The following is a 23,904-nucleotide window of genomic DNA, read 5'->3' as shown; positions in this document are numbered from 1 at the left end:
AACTTGTCATGAGAATCACACTAAAGGCCCTGTACACACGATCTGACTTTTTGACAAAAAACATGCAAATTAGCTGTTTTGAAGCAACATCCGACCGTGTGTACGCTCCATCGGACAAACTTTTTCCGTTTTCATCTGACTTTTGTTGGCTGTGCGAACGGACAAACTTTCTGGCAACAAAAGTCAGATGGAGCAAAGTCCGATCGTGTGTACGCAAAACCATCGGACTTTTGTACAAGGTACAAACACGCATGCTCAGAACCAATGCAAAAGATCAGACAACAATACAGAAGTTGACTAAAGGTGGCGCTGGAGTCATTGAACGTCCTCTTTTGAAGTGTCATCAGTACGTTGAAACGTCACTACATTCATGTTTGTTGCCTAAAAAGTCAGATCGTGTGTATGCAATACAAACTTGTGGACTACGCCCTTTGTACAAAAAGTCCACGGGAAAGTTTGTACAAAGTCCGATCGTGTGTATGAGGCTTTAGAATTCTTTTCTGAGCCTCTTCCAATGAGTTCAATATCTCAGAATCACAGACCAGAAGGAGCATGCAGAAAATTATACAGTTATGTCAAAATGTCTTCATGCTTTTCTTTTGCCAGGTCAGTGACTATAAAAGCATTGAAGGCAACACATCTACATGAATAAGAAGTAACATTTTCTGAAGGGAAGGTCAGCAAGTAAGTATTTTGTGCATGATTTTTTTGTCCACTGGTGGATGGTACCCAATATGAAGAAGACAATGTTGATATGATGCTATCAGCACTGCTCTGCATCATAATATTAAGTGTAGGGCACCATGGTGATGATTCATCGGGGTTGCATCCTTGATGGCCTGCACTCACAGGATCTCCTAAGTCTTCTCAGTTGAGTCTTGCATCAAGACTAGTGGTTGAAGTTGTCCTCAGTCAAGCAGGAGTACATCAATGTGAATTTAAAAAGCAATTCCAATCCAAACAGTTTCTTTCTTTTATCTATGTGTCCTGATTGAAAGAATTCTCCCTCACTTTCTATTTTAAAGACCTCAAAGGTCCCACTGTGAGCTACATAACCAACAGCTAGAGTTCCTGTGTCTTTTTCCTGAAGTGTCTTCTCCAAAGTCCCAAAAACCTTCTCCTGATATCATAAAGTTACTAAAATACTGTACTTTAGAACTTTTTCCTTTTTTACTTACTGTCAGCTCTGCTCCGCAGTACCCGTTCCTAGGAAGTGTGGTGATGGTAATGTACATTTTATCTTTAATTTCAATGACCCCAGTGCAGCTCCTGTCCTTTAGCTGCAATGATGACGTATTGAATCCCAACAACTCAATGTCACATTTACTATAAGATATAGTAATTTGTCTCATTCCACATTCAATGTTAATATCTGGGGGGGAAAAAAAAAGTAAAGGAACATATATACACAAAATAGGGACAATATTCCTTGCCTATTTTTATGTTCCCGGACAATCAACATTTGCCCTAACGCATTTTATGGTGAATGGGTGAAGGTGTCGGAGTTATCTATTGTGTATCTGTAAATTTTGGTTTATATTTCTGACTCTCTTTGGAACTGAAGAGAGTGGTTGGCATGTGCAGTGAGACATTTTCAATATTACAAAACAAGTCTGGCCGAGTTTGATTACTACTAATTGTACCATGACCTGGATATGTGAGAACCATGTTTTTGTTTTTTAATCAAAACTTTTTTTATTGACAAGGAAGACAATAAAGTACTTATAGATTTGGAAAGCATAGATGTCAACCATCAGCATTTGCATTGTAAATAACATATAGGACCAGGTATAAAGCATCAAATCATATGTAAGGCATATCCAAAACCTTTTTGTTTTGTTTTTTAAACACAAAAACAATAAAAAAAGAAAAACATAGGGCAAAACAAACTAAAACAGCCTGAGTTTGTTGTGGGATGTTTACTAAGAAGCCTCCTTTGTCTACTCTCGGATGCACAGCGGGGAAATTACATGAGAAACATATGTATTCATTTATTCATTTATGACAAGTATTTCTATGGAGCTGACAATTTATTAAAGAGAAAGTAAACTCTCCCACTCTGATGCTTCTGTTCATTTAGTCCATTATAATAAGTAATTATCAGACTATAGCCACTGTAATCCAGACCAAATTGCATATTACTTACTGTTTAAAGAAACTTTAAAAAACTTGTTTCCAGGGGCTAGGCAGCACCATATTAAGTATTGTTATCTGAGTCCACAGTGGAGTGTATTGCCGCCCTTACATTGAGCACTTTCTGTACTGTTAACCAAGCCTCCTTCTCAATCTAACGTTTCTATGACAACCCTGCTTCCCTGTTAATAGCTTACTTGTTTATTTCATAGTATTTACTTGTGCCAATGTCTAATGTTTCCCTTTGTCAGACTTATCAGCTTCAGCTGATAAGACTGCAGTAATGGCCAAGTTTAGACTGTATGTGAGGTCACATGGCCACATGGTGTGTAGGAGAAGGCTCTGAGTGATTAGCAGAGTTCAGTGTTGTGCCGTAGGAAGTCCTGATAACAGATAGATAAGCACACAAGAGTGTGCCTTAAATCAAGGGAGATCTGTCCATGCTCAGTGACTTCATTCTACAGAACAACAAGGATTACAACAATACTAAGCAAGTAAGCAGATATCTACAAGCAGTGTTCATTTGGGGTTTTTTATGCTGATTTACATGGGGCAAAGTTGTGGGGGAGGGTTTACAACCACTTTAAGTGTTTTACATATATTGTGCATTCACATCAGTACCTGCTCTCAATAAGCTCTATGGTCCCTATCTCACATGCTTACATGCACATACTAAGGCCATTAACACAAGAGCTATTTAGCCTACCAGCATGCCTAAGGAATGTGAGAGGAAACTTGAGTACCCGTAGGAAGCCCATAAAAGCACAGGGAAAAGATGCAAACTTAATAGAAATGGTAGCATGGCCCTAGTCGTATCAGACCTCTATGTAATGTTTCATCTCCATGTTGTTCCATTGTCTGTGAACCCGAATATTGTTCATTCTTGCTGGTCTATTCAAGCCTCCTATGATTGCCTGCAGTCTGGTTTCTGGTCTTATGGTGTCTGCTTGACCCCCTGAACCATTATCAATTGCAATATATCTTGGTAAGGCTCTGATATTCATTTGGACAGCCTCCCCTGAAGAAGGCCCATTTTAGGGCGAAAAATGTTGGGCACCGCACCATTGGGCTGTACCTTTAAAGACTGTACTTTATGAGTCTTTTCTAATGCAACTGCATTTTTTTATTTATTAATAAAATTTAAAAAAAATTAATACATTGTTCCTATAGATTTAATATGCACCTAAAAAATCCCACAAATCTCCAATATATAAAGGCCTATGAGTAGCTATCCCTAGTTTGCTGATAATCGATTGCTGGATTTCTAGGTTCTCCAGCAGGGAAGATAAATACATTTCTTTATATAGTATAAAGAATCCAAAGATCTATTTATGATTATGTTTGCAAAGGTTTTCATTTACCTAAGTTATGATATACACTACATGGGCAAAAGGTGAAAACCTTACCAACACCCCTACATAAGCATGTTGGACACTTGTTTTGGGAAGCCTTTCTGCAAGATTTTGAAGTATCTGTGAGAATTTGGGCAGTTTGTGAGGTCAAGTGCTGATGTTGGATTAGAAGACCTGACTTACAATCGGCATTTCAATTCATCCCAAAGGTGTTCAGTGGGGTTGAGGTCACGGCTCTCTGTAGGACATTCAAGTACCTCAACCCCAAACTGGTCACAGACGGAAAACAAGCTCTGGACTGCCGCACTCTTCAGAAGACCACTTTCTTTTATTGGAAAGTCACATCACAGCTCAACAAACACAGCGAACAAGAAAAAATGAATAAGCACTACAGCTAGTGCGAAACATCAGCAATTTTTCCTTGTTCGCTGTGTTTGTTGAGCTGTAAAGTGATTTTCCAATAAAAGAAAGTGGTCTTCTGAAGAGTGTGGCAGTCCAGAGCTTGTTTTTCATCTGTTGCTAGTGGTAATAGCCAGCACCTGTTGCTTCCCAGCCGAAGAGACAGTTTACAGCCTGCATGTGTGCTCCTGGAGCGGTGAGATCCCTTCTCCCCCAAACTGGTCACACCATGTCTTTATGAAGTTGTTTTTGTACACAGTGGCATAGTTATACTGGAACAGAAAAGGGTCTTCCCCAAACAGTTACCCAAACAGTTTTGAAAGAGCAAAATCATCTTAAATGCTTTTGTATTTTATAGCATTGACTTTTACTGTTAGATCCATATATATATATATTTTTTTACAATGTATTTTAAACTCTCAAAAAAGTATGTTTTTTTTTCTGAAAGTAAAGACTCTGTAGAATAAATTGGTGGCAGTTACAATTTTTATGTCACACAATAATTGCGTTACTGGTTATAAAATCTATATTTTTCGTAAAAAATACGCTCAAATTTCTTATAAACACAATATCATTTTTGGTAGACTATAGAAGATGAGACTGAATAAAAAGATACCAAATAAAACAATCCTACAAGCTGCTACAAAAAAAATAAAAAATCAATACCTCAAATTATCCATAGGTGACAATTTAAAAGCATTTATAACTCATCAACTTGGAGTTAACCACACATGGTGGTCTTATATTGATGGCTTTCACTCTGACGAGTTTGGAGATTCCTAATATTGATTATCATTTTCAATTGATGTTACTTTCTTTAGGGTGCTTTATAAATTATTTCATTATAATTTTTTTTTTTTTAACATTATTTTTATTAACTTATTTTATTGCTACTACAAGGGGGCTGATACCCCCGATACAATAACATGCTGCTGGTGATGAGTTCTCTTTAAGGAGACATTGGGGTTTTATTAGACCCCTAATGTCTCTTCTTGTCAGGCCCTGGCTCAGCCCTTCCTTCTCAGAGCTGGCTGCTCAAATGTCAGCTAATTGTCAGCTCCTATCTCTCCACAGTTACTCAGCTGTTGATGATACCCTGCTCGTCAGTCCTGCCTACTTAAGCCGTTCAGCCCAGAGGATCTCTGCCTACACCTTGGTCAACATCACAGAGACTATCTCCAAGTTCCTGTTTAAAGACTTGCTTTGCTGACATCCCTTCTGGCTCCAGATCCTGCTTGCTGTTCCACTACATTGATCCCTGACTTCCCTGGCTTGGCTGACTATCCGTTACGGTTACTGAACTTTGGCTGTTTTGACTACGTTTGTTCTTTTTACTTTTATTTTTTAACAAGTGTGATTTAACTGCACTTCTGTCTTGGCCTGATTTCATGGTTTCTGATACTTCTGCACTCAGAAATAGTCATGTCAGTAGCAGTGAAAGGGTTAATGGTCCCCTTCACTGCAAACTCCTGAACTCAATGATTTGGAGGGGAATATGATTGTCAGGCATTCCTAAACTTTTTTCCATATAGTTTAGCAGTAGTTAGTCACATTTAACTGGATTTACAGTATAAAATGTTGGATGCCTTATGCTACCCATTCAAGTGGATTCCTTAGCTTAAAGCGTTTGTTACCCCAACACTTCATATTCCTGTATATGTACATGTAGTACCATGTATTTGTATGAGAAAATATCCTGTTTTTTTTGTTTGTTTTTTTGTATTGCTTCCTTTATGTGAAATCCCTGGTGTTCCTGTCAGTCCCTCTGCTTTCCTATTAAAAACTGACCACACTAAGCAGGATAGCACATCATAGTCATTTTTCTAGCTATTGCATGCTGGGAACTCAGCCTGCTCTCCTCTAATGATCAGACTTGTTCTGACACATCCCCCACTACACAGCCATGTCTGCCTTATATTTCTGTCTTAAACTGAATGGGTTGCTTTACAAGGTGATCGTTTACAATCACTTTAAGGATGCCGCTTGGACTAGTAGCACCCAAGTGGCTGTTGAACAAGACTGATACTAGCTATTGCATTTTGAAATTTCCCACCAAATTTTGGAATAATTTGGAAGTGAATATACTTTGTGAACTTATCTCGTTACCTTCAGGCCTGGCATATTCAGTAGAAGTGTTCTTTAATGATGGATTGCAATAACATCCTGTTACTCCGTCAACAGTCATGCACTCTTCATCAGGAAAACATTGAGTGACCACAGAACTGAAATCGGATTCTATGTAGAAACAAAATTACAAATTATAAAATATCCTGTTTTCTTAAATGATAAAATATCAATATTCTTATAGTAACTACTTGCACAGAAACCAATATAAACTTCCTATAACTGATTACATTTGTAGACATAAAACTCATCTGTATATGCATTGACACATGTGCATTGCCGTAAAATTCTTTATTTTCGCTTCATTGTTTTTTTGTTTTGTTTTTTGGGTCATTTGTTATGATCGTAATTTGTAAATTACTAAATTTGTAAATTCTAATATTTGTAAATTCGGAAATTCGAAAATGCAAAAATTCATAATTTTGTAAATTCGGAAATGTTGCTTTTTGGGTCATTTGTTATGATCGTAATTCGTAAATTGCTAAATTTGTAAACTTGTAAATTCACAAATTCGGAAATGAGAAAATCCAAAAATTTGAAAAAGAACAAAATCTCACAAATCTAAATAATAACTAATAATAACTAACTATTAAATTATAGGTATTGGAATTTCCTTTCATATTTGGCTGTTTGTGAATGTAACAAATACAAATTCATCTGGAATTACAAATTATCAGAAATAATTAATGCTAGATCTAAACAAATGGAACAGAACAAATTTATAATAAATAATAAAATATTTTTAATATTATTATTGTTGTTATTTATTATTACTAATTCATTACGTTCCATTTTTTTAGATGCGGCATTCGTTATTATTTCAGAGTTTCACATTTTCAGGTTTTCAGATTTTCAAATTTCAGATTTTCAAATTTCAGATCTTCGCATTTTCGAGTTTACGAATTTGAGAATTTTAGAATTTATGAATATTTTGAAAAATGTAATAAATGGGTTGTTTCCAAATTAATGATTTTGTTGAAATTAGTTAAAAAAAACGAATTAAAAAAAAAAAAACTAATTGCACATGTCTAATGGACACATTGAGGCTGAGTTCCAACTGACAAGATGTGGGAACCACAACGATTCCTCATCTGGTTTCCGCATCGTATCAGAATCACAGGCACGTCACACACTTTGCGAACAGCTGCGGGTGTCAATGTAAAGTTAATGACACCCCCCCAAATCGGTTTTGCAGAATTCAGTGCGAACTATGGAATCGGATGGAATCTGATCACATGGGTCAGAATACTAATAATCCGGTGTGATTCCTGTACAAATTACATGCGATGTGGTACACCGCATCAGAGTGAACCCAACCTTAAGGAGAAAAGGCCTTTTCAGCCCTCTATGGCAGGGTGGGCATTGTATTGCAGTATTGCATGGTGGGCATTGTATTGCATTATACTGCAGGGGAATTTCCCTAGTCAGTGAGTTTTCAAATACAGTGGATGCTTCATCATTGGTTAAAGTTTGGTGGATATAACATGCACTGCTTTTTAAACATGGCCCTGTATGTTATAATATCATTAATAAAGCACCAAAAAATAATACTATGATGGTGGGCACATTGGTGGAAATAAGTTGAATTATCTAATCTTTTTGGCCAGTTCTAAGAAAAAATACATTTGGGTTGGTGACCTTACTTACCTCTCACTATACATTGGCTATCCGTAACTTCTGCCGTTGACGACAACCCTGTAGTAAGGTCTGATACAGTAAAAGTATTAGTAGAAGTCGTTTCCACGGTAAGAGCTGTAGTGATATCAGATGCTGTGGGTGCCGAGTCAGTTTGGATATCCGTAGTGGAATATGGAGTGGGAGAAGTCGTATCCGTAGGAGATATAGTCCCAACATCTGTTGTAGAAGGTTCTGCTGTGGTGATTGTCTCATTCCCTGAAACTACATTATAAATATAGTTAGAGTTTTGAACTTTTTCAGTGTTTGTGATGTATGAGCGAAACTAAACAAATTCTAATACTTATTACAATTGATATATTTTTTAAATAATTCAGTTTTTTTTTTTAATGTTCTTATGTTTCAAAATCCTGCTCCCATATACTGTATATTATTTACATACAGTGGAACCTTAGATTACGAGCATACTCCGTTCCAGGAGAATGCTTGTAATCCAAAGCACTCGCAGATCAAAGCGAGTTTCCCCATAGAAGTCAAACGGGAACAAATTTAATTTGTTCTGCATTGACTTCTATTGAATGCAATACCGCATGTGGCCAGAGGTGGTAGGGCACCGGAGACCCTTAGAAATACTCAGGGACAGCTCGGCTGAACTGGGAAACCCTCAGAAAGGCTCGGAAACACTCAGGAGCAGATTATTTCCAAGTGTTTCAGAGTATTTCTGAACGGCTCCGAACCGTCCCGAGTGTCACCAGGGGCCCCTGCACATTGGGTCAAATGCGGTACTGTACACCACATTAGCTTGAATTCTGCTCATTTTGGGATACAACACTCGCAAACTGAGTCAGGATTTAAAGAAAAAAAGTTGCTCGTCTTTCAAAACCCTCCTTAACCACGTTTCTCGTTAACCAAGGTTCCACTGTATTTATTTATTTGGATAGAGTGGGTGCAAGGTTACAACCTCCATCCTGTCTTCCAAAAAGTAAAAAGCTTTCAAGAGGCACTAAGGCTTTGATGTGAGTTCATACAAAGTAGTGAGGGAGGAAATAAAAAACATTCAAAGAGCTCACTGGCTCAGGTTGGGCTGCTCACAACAGACAAAGCTACCCCTCCAGTGGGTGCCGTAGCAGGTTTACCTAAAAAAAAAAGAAATGCACAAATGGAAGGAGCACCAGACCAAAGGAAAAAAGTGTCCAAATGAATTCATTAGTTTGTACTGAAAAACAGCCAATATGTTTTGAATGCTCACACAGATACCGCTGACCAGTAACGCTCCTGATCCAGAAATGAGCTTGAACAGATTCACACACGAAAAGCTCTATTTAAAGTCATTCAAGGTTCTTATTTTATCTGAAGCCCTGATGAAGTCTTGACTCCCTTCTCATTGGCCTGCCTCTCCATAGACTATCCCCTCTTCAGTCTATCATGAATGCTGCCGCCAGACTTATCCACCTTACCAACCGCTCAGTGTCTGTCAACCCTCTCCTCCAATCCCTACACTGGCTCCCAATCACCCAGCGAATTAAATTCAAAATACTAACCACAACATACAAAGCCATTTATAAACTCTGTCCCAAGCTACATCACCAATCTTGTCTCCAAATATCACCCAAATCGTCCTCTCCGCTCTTCTCAAGACCTCCTCCTCTCAAGCTCTCTTATCTCCTACTCCCATGCTTGTCTCCAGGATTTCTCCAGAGTCTCTCCCATCCTCTAGAACTCACTACCTCCACCGGTCCGGCTATCCCCTACTCTTGCTATCTTCAGGCGATCCCTGAAAACTCATCTCTTTGGGAAAGCCTATTGCGTCTCCAACTAATATTCTACCACTTCCATCAGCTCATTCCCCACAGTTACAAACTTTTGTACCACCTGCCCCACCCTATTAGATTGTAAGCTCTTCTGAGCAGGGCCCTCTTAATCCTCTTGTATTTTATTGTATTATAACTGTATTGTCTCCTTTTTATATTGTAAAGTGCTGCGTAAACTGTTGGGGCTATATAAATCCTGTATAATAATAATAATAATGATAATGAAGGGGGAGTTTCTCCAACCTCTGAAATGTGTTGGGTCTTTTATTTTAGTACAAACTAATAAATTAATTTATTAGTTTGGATTGTAGTTCCAAAACATCTGGGGTACCAAGGCTCACCATCACTGTCATAGGCTTTTATTGCTGTCTGTCCCTGTTGGGGAGATTCCCCCTCTCTACTTGTCCCATTTAAAGAAAATCCCAAAGTTTGGGTTTACATTAGGACACTAATTGAGGGTAAATCTTCCAATGGGGACACTACTTCTGGTGACGTGGTGTCACACAGGGATTCCACTCACACTTCCTGTTTTGGCTACGGGACAGGAAGTAAAGGGACACCTCCCAAATGGGACAGGGGTTAAAAGAAAACTGACAGGGGTTAAAACCCTTCCTTACTTTATCCAAAATGAAAATAAAAAGACTACAAGACTATATTGGCTAACTTCTGTCTGCCCCGAAGCTCATTTTTCTTCTCCTGATTAACCACCTCCGGACCGCCGCACGCCGATATACGTCCCAAGTTTGAAGAGGAATATTGTTGTGTTCTCTTTTTCAGCCGGCGGTCCGGTTGCCCATAATAGTTGTTTCTCTGGCAGATTCGCTGCAAAGATCAGTTTTACCCCCCTCCCGCCGCATTCCGGCGGCCTCCGCCGCTTATCAGGGTCGTCGGCAGCGGTGGAAGGCGATCGGATGCTTCCCCTTGCTAAATATGGAGACAAGTGAGGGGAAGACGGCCCCCACCTATCTCCATACAATTGCTGGGCGGAAGTGATGTCAAAACGTCACTTTCACCCTTACAGGTAGCTCTTAAAGCGGGAGTCCACCGGGACTCCGCGTTTTTTTTTTTTTTTTTAAAGCCAGCAGCTACAAATACTGCAGCTGCTGACTTTTAAAATAGTGACACTTACCTGTCCAGCGCGCCCGCGATGTCGGCACCCGAAGCCGATCTCTAGATCGTCTCGAGTGCTGCCGCCGCCATCTTGGGTATGGGAATCAGGAAATGGAGCCTTTCGGCTTCATTTCCCGGTTCCCTACTGCGCATGCACGAGTCGCGCTGTGCAATAAGGACGGTCCCCGCTGCCTCTGGGATCTGTGTGTTTCCCAGCAGGCAGCGGGGCACTTGTGGAAAGGGGCGGGCACTTGCGGAAAGGGGCGTAATCTACGCCCCTTTCCGCAGAGAGCTATCCCGGAAGTGGGTGCAGAATACCTGTACTGTACAGGTATCTGCACCCCCCTCCCCCTTGAAAGGTGCCAATTGTGGCGCCGGAGGGGGGGAGAGTTCCGATGAGCGGAGGTCCACTTTAGGGTGGACCTCCGCTTTAAAAGGCCATTTTATTTTTTTTTATTTTTTTTTTTAAATGACAATTTTTTTTTTTTATTGCATTTTATTGTAAAGATGTGAGGACTTTTTGACCCCCAGATCTCATATTTAAGGAGTCCTGTCATGCTTTTTTTCTAATACAAGGGATGTTTACATTCCTTGTAGTAGGAATACAAGTGACACTTTTTTTTTATGAAAGAACAGTGTAAAAAGAAAAAAGAAAAGGTAAAATAAATAAGAAAAAAAAAAAAGTTTTAAACACGCCCCGTCCCGCCGAGCTCACGTGTAGAAGCGAATGCATACGTGAGTAGCGCCCGCATATGAAAACGGTGTTCAAACCACACATGTGAGGTATCGCCGCGATCAGTAGAGCGAGAGCAATAATTTTAGCCCTAGACCTCCTCTGTAACTTAAAACATACAACCTGTAGAATTTTTTTAAAACATCGTCTATGGAGATTTTTAAGGGTAAAAGTTTGTTGCCATTCCACGAGCGGGCGCAGTTTTGAAGCGTGACATTTCGGGTATCAATTTACTCGGCGTAACATTATCTTTCGCAATTTAAAAAGAAATTGAGCTAACTTATATTTTTTATTAAAAAAGTGTATTTTTTCCCCAAAAAAGTGCGCATTTTAAGACCACTGCACAAATACGGTGTGACAAAAATTATTGTAACGACCGCCATTTTATTCTCTAGGGTGTTAGAAAAAAATGTATAATGTTTTGAAACTAACCTGCAAGCTAATGCTGTCACAGTGCCTTGCAGGGAGGCATTGTTACCGGCAGCACTTATTCAAGGGTATATAGAGATTTGAAAAAATAATAATAATAAATTGGATAGAAGACCGGAGCCAAACATAATCCCCCATACGTCCACTCCAGTAATTAACAACCTTTACTTCCCTTCCCACAATGTTTCCCCAGTACAGAACTGAAGCTCTAGCTTGACATTCATAGATGTTAAAAAAAAAAAAAATGGGTCTTTTCTGGGTCCTATTCAGATGTTTTGTATTACTTACCTGATATATGATATATTTGTATTTGTTTTACATCCTACAGTGATATACTTTTTGTATACTTATAAAATATGGTGTATTAATATGTGGTTACTTACCTGTACAGTAGGTCAACCAGCAGGCTGGTGTTCCCTGTAGTTTATACACATAAAATCCTTCAGGACACAATTTTACTGCGATTCGATTGGACCATGTACAGCAACTCTCACCCCACCACCAGTTGGCACAGGCTGTACGACTGACAATGCCATCGCTGACTGTTGGGTGTGAGCTAGTTATCCACATGGGGGCATGTGTGCCACAGCGGTAAAATGGTACACAGTACTCGGGGATATGAAGATCATATTCTCCTTTAAACCGATACCAGCCATTCAGGCCGTTGTCACAGTGAATCCAATCAGTGGAATTCCAATAGTCTTGTTCAGTATGAATATTAGAAATACTGCGCCAAGTGTCGTTAAGTATGATGTGATTGGAGCAAGGGTCAACACAGGAATTTGATTCATTTTCATAATATCTAGAGGGACAAGTACACGTGTATGACCCGTATCCATTGGTACACACAGCTAGAGGATAACAGTCATTCAGAGAGCTGTCCGCACACTCATCAATGTCAACACAGCCAAATTCTTCATTGTATTGAAATCCAGGGTTACATTTACAGGTGTAGGATCCGATCGTGTTCACACAGGAACCACCACCATAAAAATCACAATTGTTATTGTAACGATCCTGGCATTCGTTTATGTCGTCACAATACGACCCGTCTCCGGCAAATCCAACTTTACATGTGCACTGCTGGTCCCCACCAAACTCTCCACACGTTGCATTTGGGTGACAGTCAGAATCAGAGCAGTTTCCTAAACATAAAAAAATGCTTTGGATGAAAGATTAACGTACACGTGAAACAGAAATATAAGAAAGTGCTGCTGTATTCTGAAAGGATGAAAGGGAGGCTGCCCCCCCCCCCCCACCCCAACACACTGATCAACGCTCAAGATCAAATGCTGGTTTTCCAGCATGTACCTTCTATTGGGCAGGAAACTGTACTCACTAACTGAATGTTGGCCGCTTCCTGCTAAACTGGACGATATGCAGCCCTTGTGTACTCAGCTTTACAAGTAACAGACCTTTGAGATAAGGCACAGTAGAAGATGGGGACTCTACGTCCTCCCTTTCAACTCCTCTGCTACTCTTCCAGACTCCAGGGCTCTCTCAATTGTTGGAACTATGATGAAGGTTTGGGACTATAGACACATTCTTGGAAGAAGGACCTGTTTATTTTAGATATATTAGTTACAGCTGGAGGACCAACAAAAGGAGAAGTATGGGCCGTACACACGGTCAGAAATTCCGACGGAAAAGGTCCGATCGGATTATATTGTCGGAAAATCCGATTATGTGTGGGCTCTATCAGACTTTTTCCTTCAGTAGTTCCGACTGAAAAAAATTGAGAGCAGGATCTCATATTTTCCGACAACAAAATCCGATCAGACTTTTTCCGATCGTTTGTAGAGAATTCCGATCAGACAAAGTGCCACGCATGCTCAGATCAAAGTACGAGAGCAAAGCTATTGGCTACTAGCCTCATCATGTTCCGAACGATCTGATTTCCTGACAACTTTGTCCAACCGTGTGTATGCAACACCAGTTTTGGACCAAATCCGTCGGAAAAAATCAGACGGTTTCTAGTGGTCGGAGTTTCCGACCGTGTGTACAGGGGCTAAGAGATGTCAAAATGGCCAGGATTGAGTTAGTAAAGCCGCGTACACACGGGCGGATTGTATGGCCTACTTAGTCCGTCATACAATCCGACGGACAGTCCGTCCTACTTTCGAATGAACGGACTTGACCACACATGGATGCACAAACAGTCCGTCGAAAGCTTGCGCGATGACGTGTACAGCACGTACGACGGGACTAGAAATAGGAAGTCCAATACACAGCAATGCACCCTTTCGCCGTGTAAATCCTTTCTGAGCATGCGCCATTCTTAGTCCGTCGAACTAGCCTACTGACGAGCGGATTGTCCGCTGAAACCAAAGTATGACGGACAGTATTTCGAAAATTCCGAAATACTTAGTCCGCCAGACTGCACGCTGAAAAAGTCCGCTGAAGCCCACACACGAGCGGACTGTCCGCTGAAATGTGTTTCGACGGACTAAGTAGGCCATACAATCCGCCCGTGTGTACGCGGCTTAAGAAGGACATATGGAGGAGTCATTGCTCGGGTCACCTGCTCTCTCAGTGTCCAGTTCCCACAACAAGCTTAAAAGCCAATGTCAATAGACTTTTTTTTACAACTGCTCCCCCTTCCCCTACAAATCTATAGGAATGCTAAAATACAGGTCAATTAAGCCATACAGAACTCTGAATGATCTCAGTAGCCTATTAAAATGATGTCAACAGCATGCTGTATCAAAGCCCGTTGACATAGGTCCAGTTGTCCACATAAATATTATGAATGAATCTGAAGATTAGAAAGAATTAAACAAACTCTATTATAATAAAAATAAATCACAATACCTTTATCCACCATGCTTACCTGATATGTTCAGACCTGCAAAATAAATGAGAGTGAGATAATTCGTTTTGTTCCTCAGCAACTCTCTCTGTAATTCCTAATTCTATATCTAGTATATATTTAGGGCTAGTATAGCTAAACTATTCTCATTTAAACTCATTTACACACTGCTTTTTTTAAAGTTAACTTTTATTTTACAGTATATAAAACACGCACATATACATAGAAAACAAAGACAAAAACAAGAATTGAGTAGTCACAGCTCAAGTATCACCAAACAATGCAAACCAGATATCCACTTAATACAATGATAATATATAATGGAAGGACAGTTATAAAACACCAAAATATGTAAAATATACATCATCAAAAAAACAAAAAAAAAATCCATATAAGCAGCACAATCATTTTTCAGCAAGTAAACCCTAGGTCCAATCAGCACCTTAAGTATCACCTGAAGTATCTGGTGGTATAGTACAACTTGAGGTCACCTAAGGGTCCCAAATGTTATTACATTTCCGGGGGGCAACCCCTAGCTTCATAGATCAGTTTGTATAATGGGAGCGCCTGATTAAAGTGGAGTTCCACCCAAAAATTGAACTTCCGCTTTTCGGAATCCTCCCCCACTTCTGGTGTCACATTTGGCACCTTTCGGCGGGGGGGGGGGCATATACCTGTCTAATACAGTTATTTTGCTCCAACTTCTGGGCATAGATACCTGAGTCACCCGTGGGTATCTACGCCACTTCCGGGCACCTTGTCCGCCCCCCGCTGTCTTCTGGGAGACACACAGGTTCCAGAAGACAGCAGGGACCAGTGGGATAGCACAGCACAAGTCACTTCCTGGTCCCCTACTGCGAATGCGTGACTCACGCTGTGCTATCCCACTGGTCCCTGCTTTTTTCTGGGATCTGTGTGTCTCCCAGAAGACAGCGAGGGGGGTGGAGCAGGCGCCGGAAGTGGTGTAGATACCTACGGGTGGCTCAGGTATCTATGTCCGGATGTGGGAGCAAAATACCTGTATTAGACAGGTATATGCTCCCCCCTGAAAGGTGCCAAATGTGACACCAGAGGGGGGGAGGATTCCAAAAAGTGGAAGTTCCATTTTTGGGTGGAACTCCACTTCCTGATTCCCCTACCAAAGATGGTGGCTGCAGCACCCGATAGCCAAGGGAGAGATCGGCTTTGGGTACCGACATTGCGGGCACCCTGGACAGGTAAGTGTCCTTATTTTAAAAGTCAGCAGCTGCAGTATTTGTAGCTGCTGACTTAAAAAAAAAAAATTGGCGGGACTCTGCTTTAATTAGGTTCAGCCAAAAGGCTACAGTAGGGGGAGCTAAATATTATCAGTGCATAGCAATAGATTTCTTGGCATAGAAAAAAAACTAAGCGTAGAAAAAGCTGGGATCGTTTAGGGAGAGAGTCATCATCAATATGTCCAAATGGGCCATTTACAAACTGCAAACAGAATATTGCCTATTGGCTGCATCCTGCTGGTAGGACAGTGATTAGCATTACATCCGTGCCTTGCAACACTGAGAGGTCCTGGCTTTTAAGCCGCCATCAGGTGGTAAAGAATGTGTATGCTCAATCTATAATGGTTTCCTTCTGCAGTTTAAATTCTCACTAGTTGGTCAATTTCAAGTTTGGACATATTTGTGTGATTATGAGAGATGCATTTCAGGGTTAATAAATAAGTTGTTGAAAAGAGAAGTAAGGTTCCTCCAAGTGTGACTGCCAATAGCGAGCATATAAAAAAACTGATCTTTAACCACTTTAGTCCAAACTTAATTTAAAAATATTACTGAATTGACTCCCTTCATACCAGGTATTCCTTTAGTATGGGGTTGGTGGCTGGTCTGGGATTAAGGATGATACTCTTCCAGCTGAGATCATGCATGAAGACCAGGGGCCAAATTGCTTTGTAGCTAAAGGTCATTTGACAATTCACCACTTGCAAACCTTTAAATATTTTTCGTCACCCCGATTGCATACCATACAAACAAAAGCTTAGCATTGTCTTACTTTGTGACAAGGGCTCACTGTCAAACCTGCTCTATATCAGCAGACAAATGTAATATTGCCTTCCTTGCAGTCTTGCAGGATCAGTTTAACCCCCAGCCCTTCCTCCCACCCTCTTATTAGATAAGCAGAGGGATAAAAGAAAAAAAACCTCTGTAAATCCCATTTTACTTAGCTAAACACAGTCACATGATCTTTCAACACAAAGCCATTCTCCTCATTGTTTACGTCCTAGAGGGGTTCATGTCCTGTTTTTTTTTTCACATCACTGTCTGTATGATGTGGACAATTCCCATTGGTCAGCTAATGGAGGAGACCATTTAGCATCCTCAGATGAGCTAATGTTGGACCCATGGGCATGAAGGGGACTGGCCAGCAAGCTTTACATGTGGCACTTGATTAGAACTCCCAGTAGGAGGAGAAGCATCAGCAATAGACTTTAATGAGAGGGTATAACTGACTGCATCAAGTAAGGGAAACTTTACTCTGGGGAGGAGAGTTTAGAGGGAGAGTGGGGGATGGGCAAAAATGAATTATTGGGTGTTGAACTTTAGCTTACAATGCATTATGAATAATATTTATCAGCTAATGCATAAGGCCTCATGTACACTGCTGCTTGTAAATGGAGGTTTTGGAGCAGTTGGGCATTTCTTTTCAACTGCTTTTGAACTCTGTTATCTTATCAGTAAATGTACACAGGGTCGCTTATAGTCATTTCTAGGCAGTTGAGTTTAGAGGACTTTTTTGAAAAGAAAAAAAAAATGAGTTCAGATGTTTAGAGGCATTTCAAGCGCCAAATTCTTCTAAATGTGGCTAAACGTGGCTAAACGCGGTAACTTGCATTTAGCATCGTTTTGTTTACAGGCTTTTTTCATTTTTGCCTATTTTGAAAAATAAATTAATATTTTTTTCAAACGCTTCTAAGTGTAAATTTACGCGGCATTTAAACGTGGCAAAATAGATGTTTTAAACGTGGGTTAATGTGTCAAGTTAAATCATTCAGGAGAGGTTGTAAAAACGTCCCGTGTACATGTGCAGGCATGTGCACACTGAAATATTTTGTTTCGGAATTTCGTTTTCATCCGAAAAATCCATTTATTTAGTTACTCCAAAAATTTGTTTTTATTTATTTTGTTACGTTTAAAAATGCATTAATTCGAAAATCCTAAATAATTAAGGTGGAATCTGTCATTGAAGGCTGATGGTGTCTGTCGAATGTTCTAGGAAGATTCGACGGAGGACGGAGCAGCTAAACTGTACGACGCCGCAATCGTACATTTCTGGTCGAAAGTTCCGCCTACAAGCTATAGTAGAATTCTAATGTTGAATGACACTAGTAATAATTATATTTATTCATTATTATTACTAGACTACCAATATTAGAATTCTTCTATAGCCTATCTCTCTGTGTCGAATAATCTCTGTGTCGAATTTTCTCTCTGTGTCGAATAATCTTGGACTAATAGAGTTAGGTTAGGCACATTCGACCTTTTTTGCTATTGTCTCTATAATGTTGAATCTTTTCTCTCTATGTAGAATAATCCTGGACTAATAGAGCTAAAGTTAGGCACATTCAACCACAGGTTCCATGGACACAGATTGCTATTGTCAGCGTCATGTCGAATCTCCTATCTATATCGAATTATTGTCACAACGAAAATGAAAATAAACATTTGTTTATGTCCGATCTTTTGGTTTTCGGAATGTTCCACCTACCAGCTATAGTAGAATTCTAATGTTGTATGACACTAGTAATAATTATATTTATTAATTATTATTACTAGACTACCAATATTAGAATTCTTCTATAGCCTACTGCTTCGTCAAATCTTTATGTTGAATCTTTTCTCTCTGTGTCGAATAATCTTGGACTAATAGAGTTAGGTTAGGCACATTCAACCTTTTTTGCTATTGTCTCTATAATGTCGAATCTTTTCTCTCTATGTTGAATCTTTTCTCTCTATGTAGAATAATCTTGGACTAATAGAGCTAAGGTTAGGCACATTCGACCACGGGTTCGATGGACACAGATCGCTATTGTCAGCGTCATGTCGAATCTCCTATCTATATTGAAATGTTTCTGCGCGCTCATTATCGTTTGTTAAAACGATAACAAAAATACCGAAATTTGGAGGAAAATGCATTCGGACAAAAACAAATGCACATGTCTAGTGTACATTAAGCCTAACAGTACTGATTGGTGACTGTTGGTGATTGGTGACTGTTGTCATAGAGTAGGAAACTAGTGGCAGTAGATTTCTGATCATGGAAACGTGCAACCAAAACCTGAACATCCATTTCTTTTGGCTCTGACTGCATCAGACTAACAATAAAAAACCCCTTTAACAAGTGATACACAATGATTACAGGACTTTCCTGGGAACCCTGTAAAAAACAAGTGACATTTTGCTGCAATATATGAAGTGATAAAACTTACTATTATAACCCAATATTTGAACAGTCAGTAATCCATCCCCTTGAGCATTTAGAATCCAAGATCCTGCAGCTGGACTTTTTACCAAGTGAGAACTTAGAATGGCATAATTGGAGAAGTTGGAATAATAAAACGTAACATAGCGGTTTTCCTCTAGTATAATTGTATTTTCTAAAGAGAGAAAAAAAATAGATGCTTATATACATGCATAACATGTACTTACAATGAACATAATAAAACAAGCCAACATAGACCTGATAATGGATACTTATAATATCCAATCAAGAGAGATCTCTCCAGTAGTGCAGTTTATATTTTTAACCAGATTATCAATTTCAGACAAAACTCTGATCTGATAATGTTGAGCATTAGATCTGTTAATGTCCATTCTCAACAGCCTCTGTAGAGTTTGTGTTGATGAGTGTTGGGCTTGGGTCAATGGCATGATGGCTTGAAACCAGTTAGAGATGCCTTCACTTGACCTCTTTCAGACCTGCATTTTATCTTCATCGGGTTGGCTTTACATTGCCATAGACATGTATAGGAATGCAAAATCCACCTGGCACAAACAAAAGCCCAGAGTCAGAGACCCATAGAGGTTGATTTGCTAAAGAAAAGTTTGTAAAAAAGTTGCATTCAATGCATACCGCACAGTTATAGAATGAAAATGAAATCACTTCGTAATACCTACAAGAATATAAAGGCTCTCTCTCCTCCAGAAGACATATACTCCCATAAATATTGGGCTGTCATCTAAATTGGATGGAATTGGCTGCATCTAGGCTATCACAATTGCTATTAAAATGTATCATGGGTTCTTGAGCCTTAAATATTGTATCATCTGACCACAGCATTGTGGTGATTAAGAAGTCAAGAATCCCCTTATTTAAAAAAAAAAAAAAACAGTTTAAGCTATCTAATCAGTAGGTGGACTCTGATGACTTCCAGGGAACTTTCTTTGAAAATCTATTGCAGAAACCATTATTTATTGCCTTGCTGGGAGAAAGAGAAAGTTCTTCTAATTACAATAATGAGAAGTGGATCAATATATGGTGGATAGGTTCAAATATTCTTACTGTAAATATGTAATAATATTCTTACCATTTGGATCAGTGAAATTAAAAGTGAATTTGTCATCTCTTGTAATCAGTAAATATGATAAGGAAGTTGGGACAATAAACTCTTTGGTGTATTGGTCAGTGACATTTAATTTTATGTCCAGGATATACACAGATGAATTCAAAGGTTTAGATAAGAGTAATTCCAATGAGTTCACCAACTGCAAAGTTTAAGAGAGGAAAAAAAAAAGTGTTTTATGTTTAAATTTTGAAGCCAAACAGATAAACTTACAACCAAATAAAAAGTGCTACTAACACTAAATGTCCACCCACATCTGACATGCACATAGAGACATGGAGCTCTATCTTGGTCCAATCTCACAACCCCCAAGAGTAAATAAATACCAATAACTCTGGAAAACTGTTGTCTTCTGTCTGTTATCTTAAACACAAATGTACATTTACACTATACTACCAAAAGTATTGGGGCATCTGTCTTTACACGCACATGAACTTTAATATCGTCCCAGTCTTAGTCTGTAGGATTTAATATTGAGTTTGCAGCTATAACAACGTCAACTATTCTGGGAAGGCTGTCCACAAGGTTTAGGAGTTTGTCTATGGGAATGTTTGAACATTCTTCCAGAAGAGCATTTGTAAAGGTCAGGCACTGATGTTGGACCAGAAGGCCTGGCTCACAGTCTCCACTCTAAATCATCTGAAAGGTGTTCTATCAGGTTGAGAACAGGACTCTGTGCCGGCCAGTCAAGTTTTTACACCCCAAACTCTCTCATCCATGTCTTTATGGACCTTGTTTTGTGCTCTGGTGCACAGTTATGTTGGAACAAAAAGGGGCCATCCCCAAACTGTTCCCACGAAGTTGGGAACATTGAATTGTCAAAAATGTATTGGTATGCTGACACCTTAAGAGTTCCCTTCACTGGGACTAAGGGGCCAAGCCCAACCCCTGAAAAACAACCCCCACACCATAATCCTTCTCCACCAAATGATTTGGACCAGTGCACAAAGCAAGGTCTATAAAAACATGGATGAGCGAGTTTGCGGTGGAGGAACTTGACTGTCCAGACCTCAACCCAATTTGGATCATATTATCTGCTGACAGAGCATGTTTTGACTTCTCACGGTTTTGAGAGTCACACACATTGGAGTAAGTGGATATATGTACTTAGGTGGAAGGAGCACCTGGGTGTTTCACATGTGTTGAAGAGCACTGTCTTTCAAAAAAGGACTTCACACTGGTAGATAGTTACATAAAATGTATTACCCAATGGGATGCACTGGCTAATGCCCTTATTTAATATGCTCTTAAAGCAAACCCATCTCTCCTCCATGTTCTTTGTTTATAAGATTGTATCCCAAATTATATCTTCTAGCAAGGTTCGTAGTTTGGGAAAGTTGGCTCTTTTGAAATTCAGTGTCTTTGTATTCCCCTTGTGTTTCCTATTTGTGTGATTTATACTGACGCCAATTGACCTGTGATCGCTGTTTCCTAAATTGCCCCGTATTTCCAAATCTGTGATCAGTTCTGTATTGTTGGTAATCAGTAGGTCTAGTTTGTTGCTAGTTGGTGTGTCTACCATTTGACCCATGAAATTGTCCTGCAAGACATTTAGGAACTGGCGAGCCTTAGATGAATGCGTGGTTCCCTCCGCCCAGTCTAAGTCTGGATAATTAAAATCCCCCATTATGATAAAGCTTACCATAAATAGATATAGACTTATTTATTTTTTCATGGACATTAAGTTAATGATGGAATTTAGTTGATGAATATTTTACATTTGTTTTTATTAGCGCTACACATGCTTTATATCTATATAAAGAAACATTCCATTCTTACCTGATAATAATTATACTTATTCACAGTGATGAGTTCTCCATAACTAAGTGATGAAATGTCATTGAATATTTCTTCTTCAGAGGCACTCACTAAACATTTCCCAGCATACAGCAGGAAATAGACCTGGAGAGAGACAATATGATTATCCATCAGTCAGAGATATGTAGATGACGTGTTTTTTCATGAAAAGTTCTTACTTGTGAGTTCTTTTTCTCCAACAACGTATAAACCTCAGAAAGGAGCTGAGTGTCATTATAATCCATCATGGAACCAAAAGTAAATGCGACAATGACAGACTGAGCAGGGGAAATCTCCAGAGCTCTCTTCAGCCCATAGAGGAGGGACTGGTTACAGGGAAACATTTGGACATACGTCTGAGACTCCCCATAGTTTGTATTTATGCTTTGTAGGAAATAGTCCTTGTTGTTGCTGATGGTCTCAGTTGTAACTGAACAGAAAAGTGGGAAAATACAGATTACAAATTGAATATAATATTTTAAAAAAGGACAGCAACATAATTAGGCAAAGGAGACCCTTCTATGAAAGTCCTATTATTTTCCTCGGATGACTATATGTGACTTTTCCTGAAGTCCCAACATGTCTATAAAATACCCAATCCCCAATATAAAAAGGCAGTGGTAAAATGATTCTGAATTTAGTTGAGTGGACCCTCAAACAAGTACACGTCAGAAGGAAATAAAGGAAAAATCTTGATAATATGCTGGTGTTACCACGTTGATAAGAATACTGTATTAGTCTTATGCCGCGTACACACGAGCGGACTGTCTGGCCAACTTAGTTCATCAGACAGTCTGACAGACAGTCCGCCGTACTTTAGAATGAACGGACTTGACCACACACGATGAACGAAAAGTCCGCTGAAAACTTGCGCGATGACGTGTACAGCACGTACGACGGGACTAGAAATAGGACGTCCAATACACAGCAATGCAACCTTCCGCCGTGTAAATCCTTTCTGAGCATGCGCCATACTTAGTCCGTCCAACTAGCCTACTCACGAGCGGACTGTCCGCTGAAACCCAAGTTGAACGGACAGTATTTCGGAAATTCCGAAATACTTAGTCCGCCAGACTGTCCGCTGAAAAAGTCCGCTGAAGCCCACACACGAGCGGATTGTCCGCTGAACTGTGTTTCAGCGGACTAAGTTGGACAGACAGTCTTAGGAAGACCATCTGCAGGAAGAACCCAAGCACAAAGAAAAGAGGGACAGAACCTCAAAGGGACCATTTTAAATTCTCCTTTAAAACAAAATCTCTAATATCAAACTTCTAATGCAAAGACTAAATAAATAATTTAATTGTTACCTCCGTTGTCCAGTAATACCGAAATATATTGACGAGTAATGCATGGAAATCTTAGAGCTAAGCCATTCAGAACTTTTTCCAGGTAGAATGGAAAACCCAAAAAGTTGAGGTATATATCCACCAACACTGTAAAGGAGGTCCCTTCTGCAACAAAAATCAATAATGTCAAAAGAATTTCCAGTGATCACATTTCTTGAATGTTTTCTGTATCATTGTTAATATGAATATCAAATCCACAGAATGTTTGGACCAAAACCTTTGTTGTTGGAGAATCTAGGATATGTCAATAAACTAAACGGATGATTTTAGATACGCCCATCTTAATATTACAAAAGAAGATACAAAAGGAACATGTTCTCTCTGGGAAGATCAACCCATAGGCTTAAAGGAACCTTGTTAATTTTTTGTCCTTTTCATCTTTCCAATTAATGATGTCATAATAAACATTTAGAATACACAGGGTGTGGCAAATCCCATTGAAAATAATTTTCCTTTCTATGTATGAGAATCAGCCAATTGAATTATTTTTGTACCAGTTAAATGTGACCTGCCAAATAGCGGGGTCCTTTACATGTCTCTCTGTACAATGTGGTGCCAACTTGTCCTGACATGTTAAAGAGGAGTGTCATTCCTTTTTAGCTTTGGCTTTACCCCCATCCTCTGGTCCCTGCA

The 23,904-nt window shown here is 39.5% G+C and overlaps 1 protein-coding gene across 1 annotated transcript in view; it reads right to left on the bottom strand.

Annotated features, from left to right (window-relative positions):
- LOC143925618 (uncharacterized) overlaps positions 1 to 23,904 on the bottom strand; it is a 198,252-nt gene that overhangs the window by 4,744 nt on the left and 169,604 nt on the right. The window contains exons 36-45 of the mRNA XM_077450089.1: positions 23,233 to 23,376; positions 22,105 to 22,355; positions 21,908 to 22,030; positions 20,093 to 20,270; positions 18,995 to 19,162; positions 14,557 to 14,571; positions 12,110 to 12,871; positions 7,656 to 7,907; positions 5,991 to 6,119; positions 1,179 to 1,372 (exon numbers count right to left, since the gene is read on the bottom strand). Coding sequence (XP_077306215.1) covers positions 1,179 to 1,372; positions 5,991 to 6,119; positions 7,656 to 7,907; positions 12,110 to 12,871; positions 14,557 to 14,571; positions 18,995 to 19,162; positions 20,093 to 20,270; positions 21,908 to 22,030; positions 22,105 to 22,355; positions 23,233 to 23,376 — 2,216 coding nt within the window. The remainder of the gene's footprint in view (positions 1 to 1,178; positions 1,373 to 5,990; positions 6,120 to 7,655; positions 7,908 to 12,109; positions 12,872 to 14,556; positions 14,572 to 18,994; positions 19,163 to 20,092; positions 20,271 to 21,907; positions 22,031 to 22,104; positions 22,356 to 23,232; positions 23,377 to 23,904) is intronic.

Source organism: Lithobates pipiens, unplaced genomic scaffold (genome assembly GCF_037356315.1).
Source record: "Lithobates pipiens isolate NorthernLeopardFrog02 unplaced genomic scaffold, aLitPip1_a1.2 Scaffold_22, whole genome shotgun sequence".
NCBI lineage: Eukaryota > Metazoa > Chordata > Amphibia > Anura > Ranidae > Lithobates > Lithobates pipiens.
The sequence above is the reverse complement of the archived record's forward strand: the minus strand, read 5'-3'. Positions and strand labels throughout refer to the sequence as shown.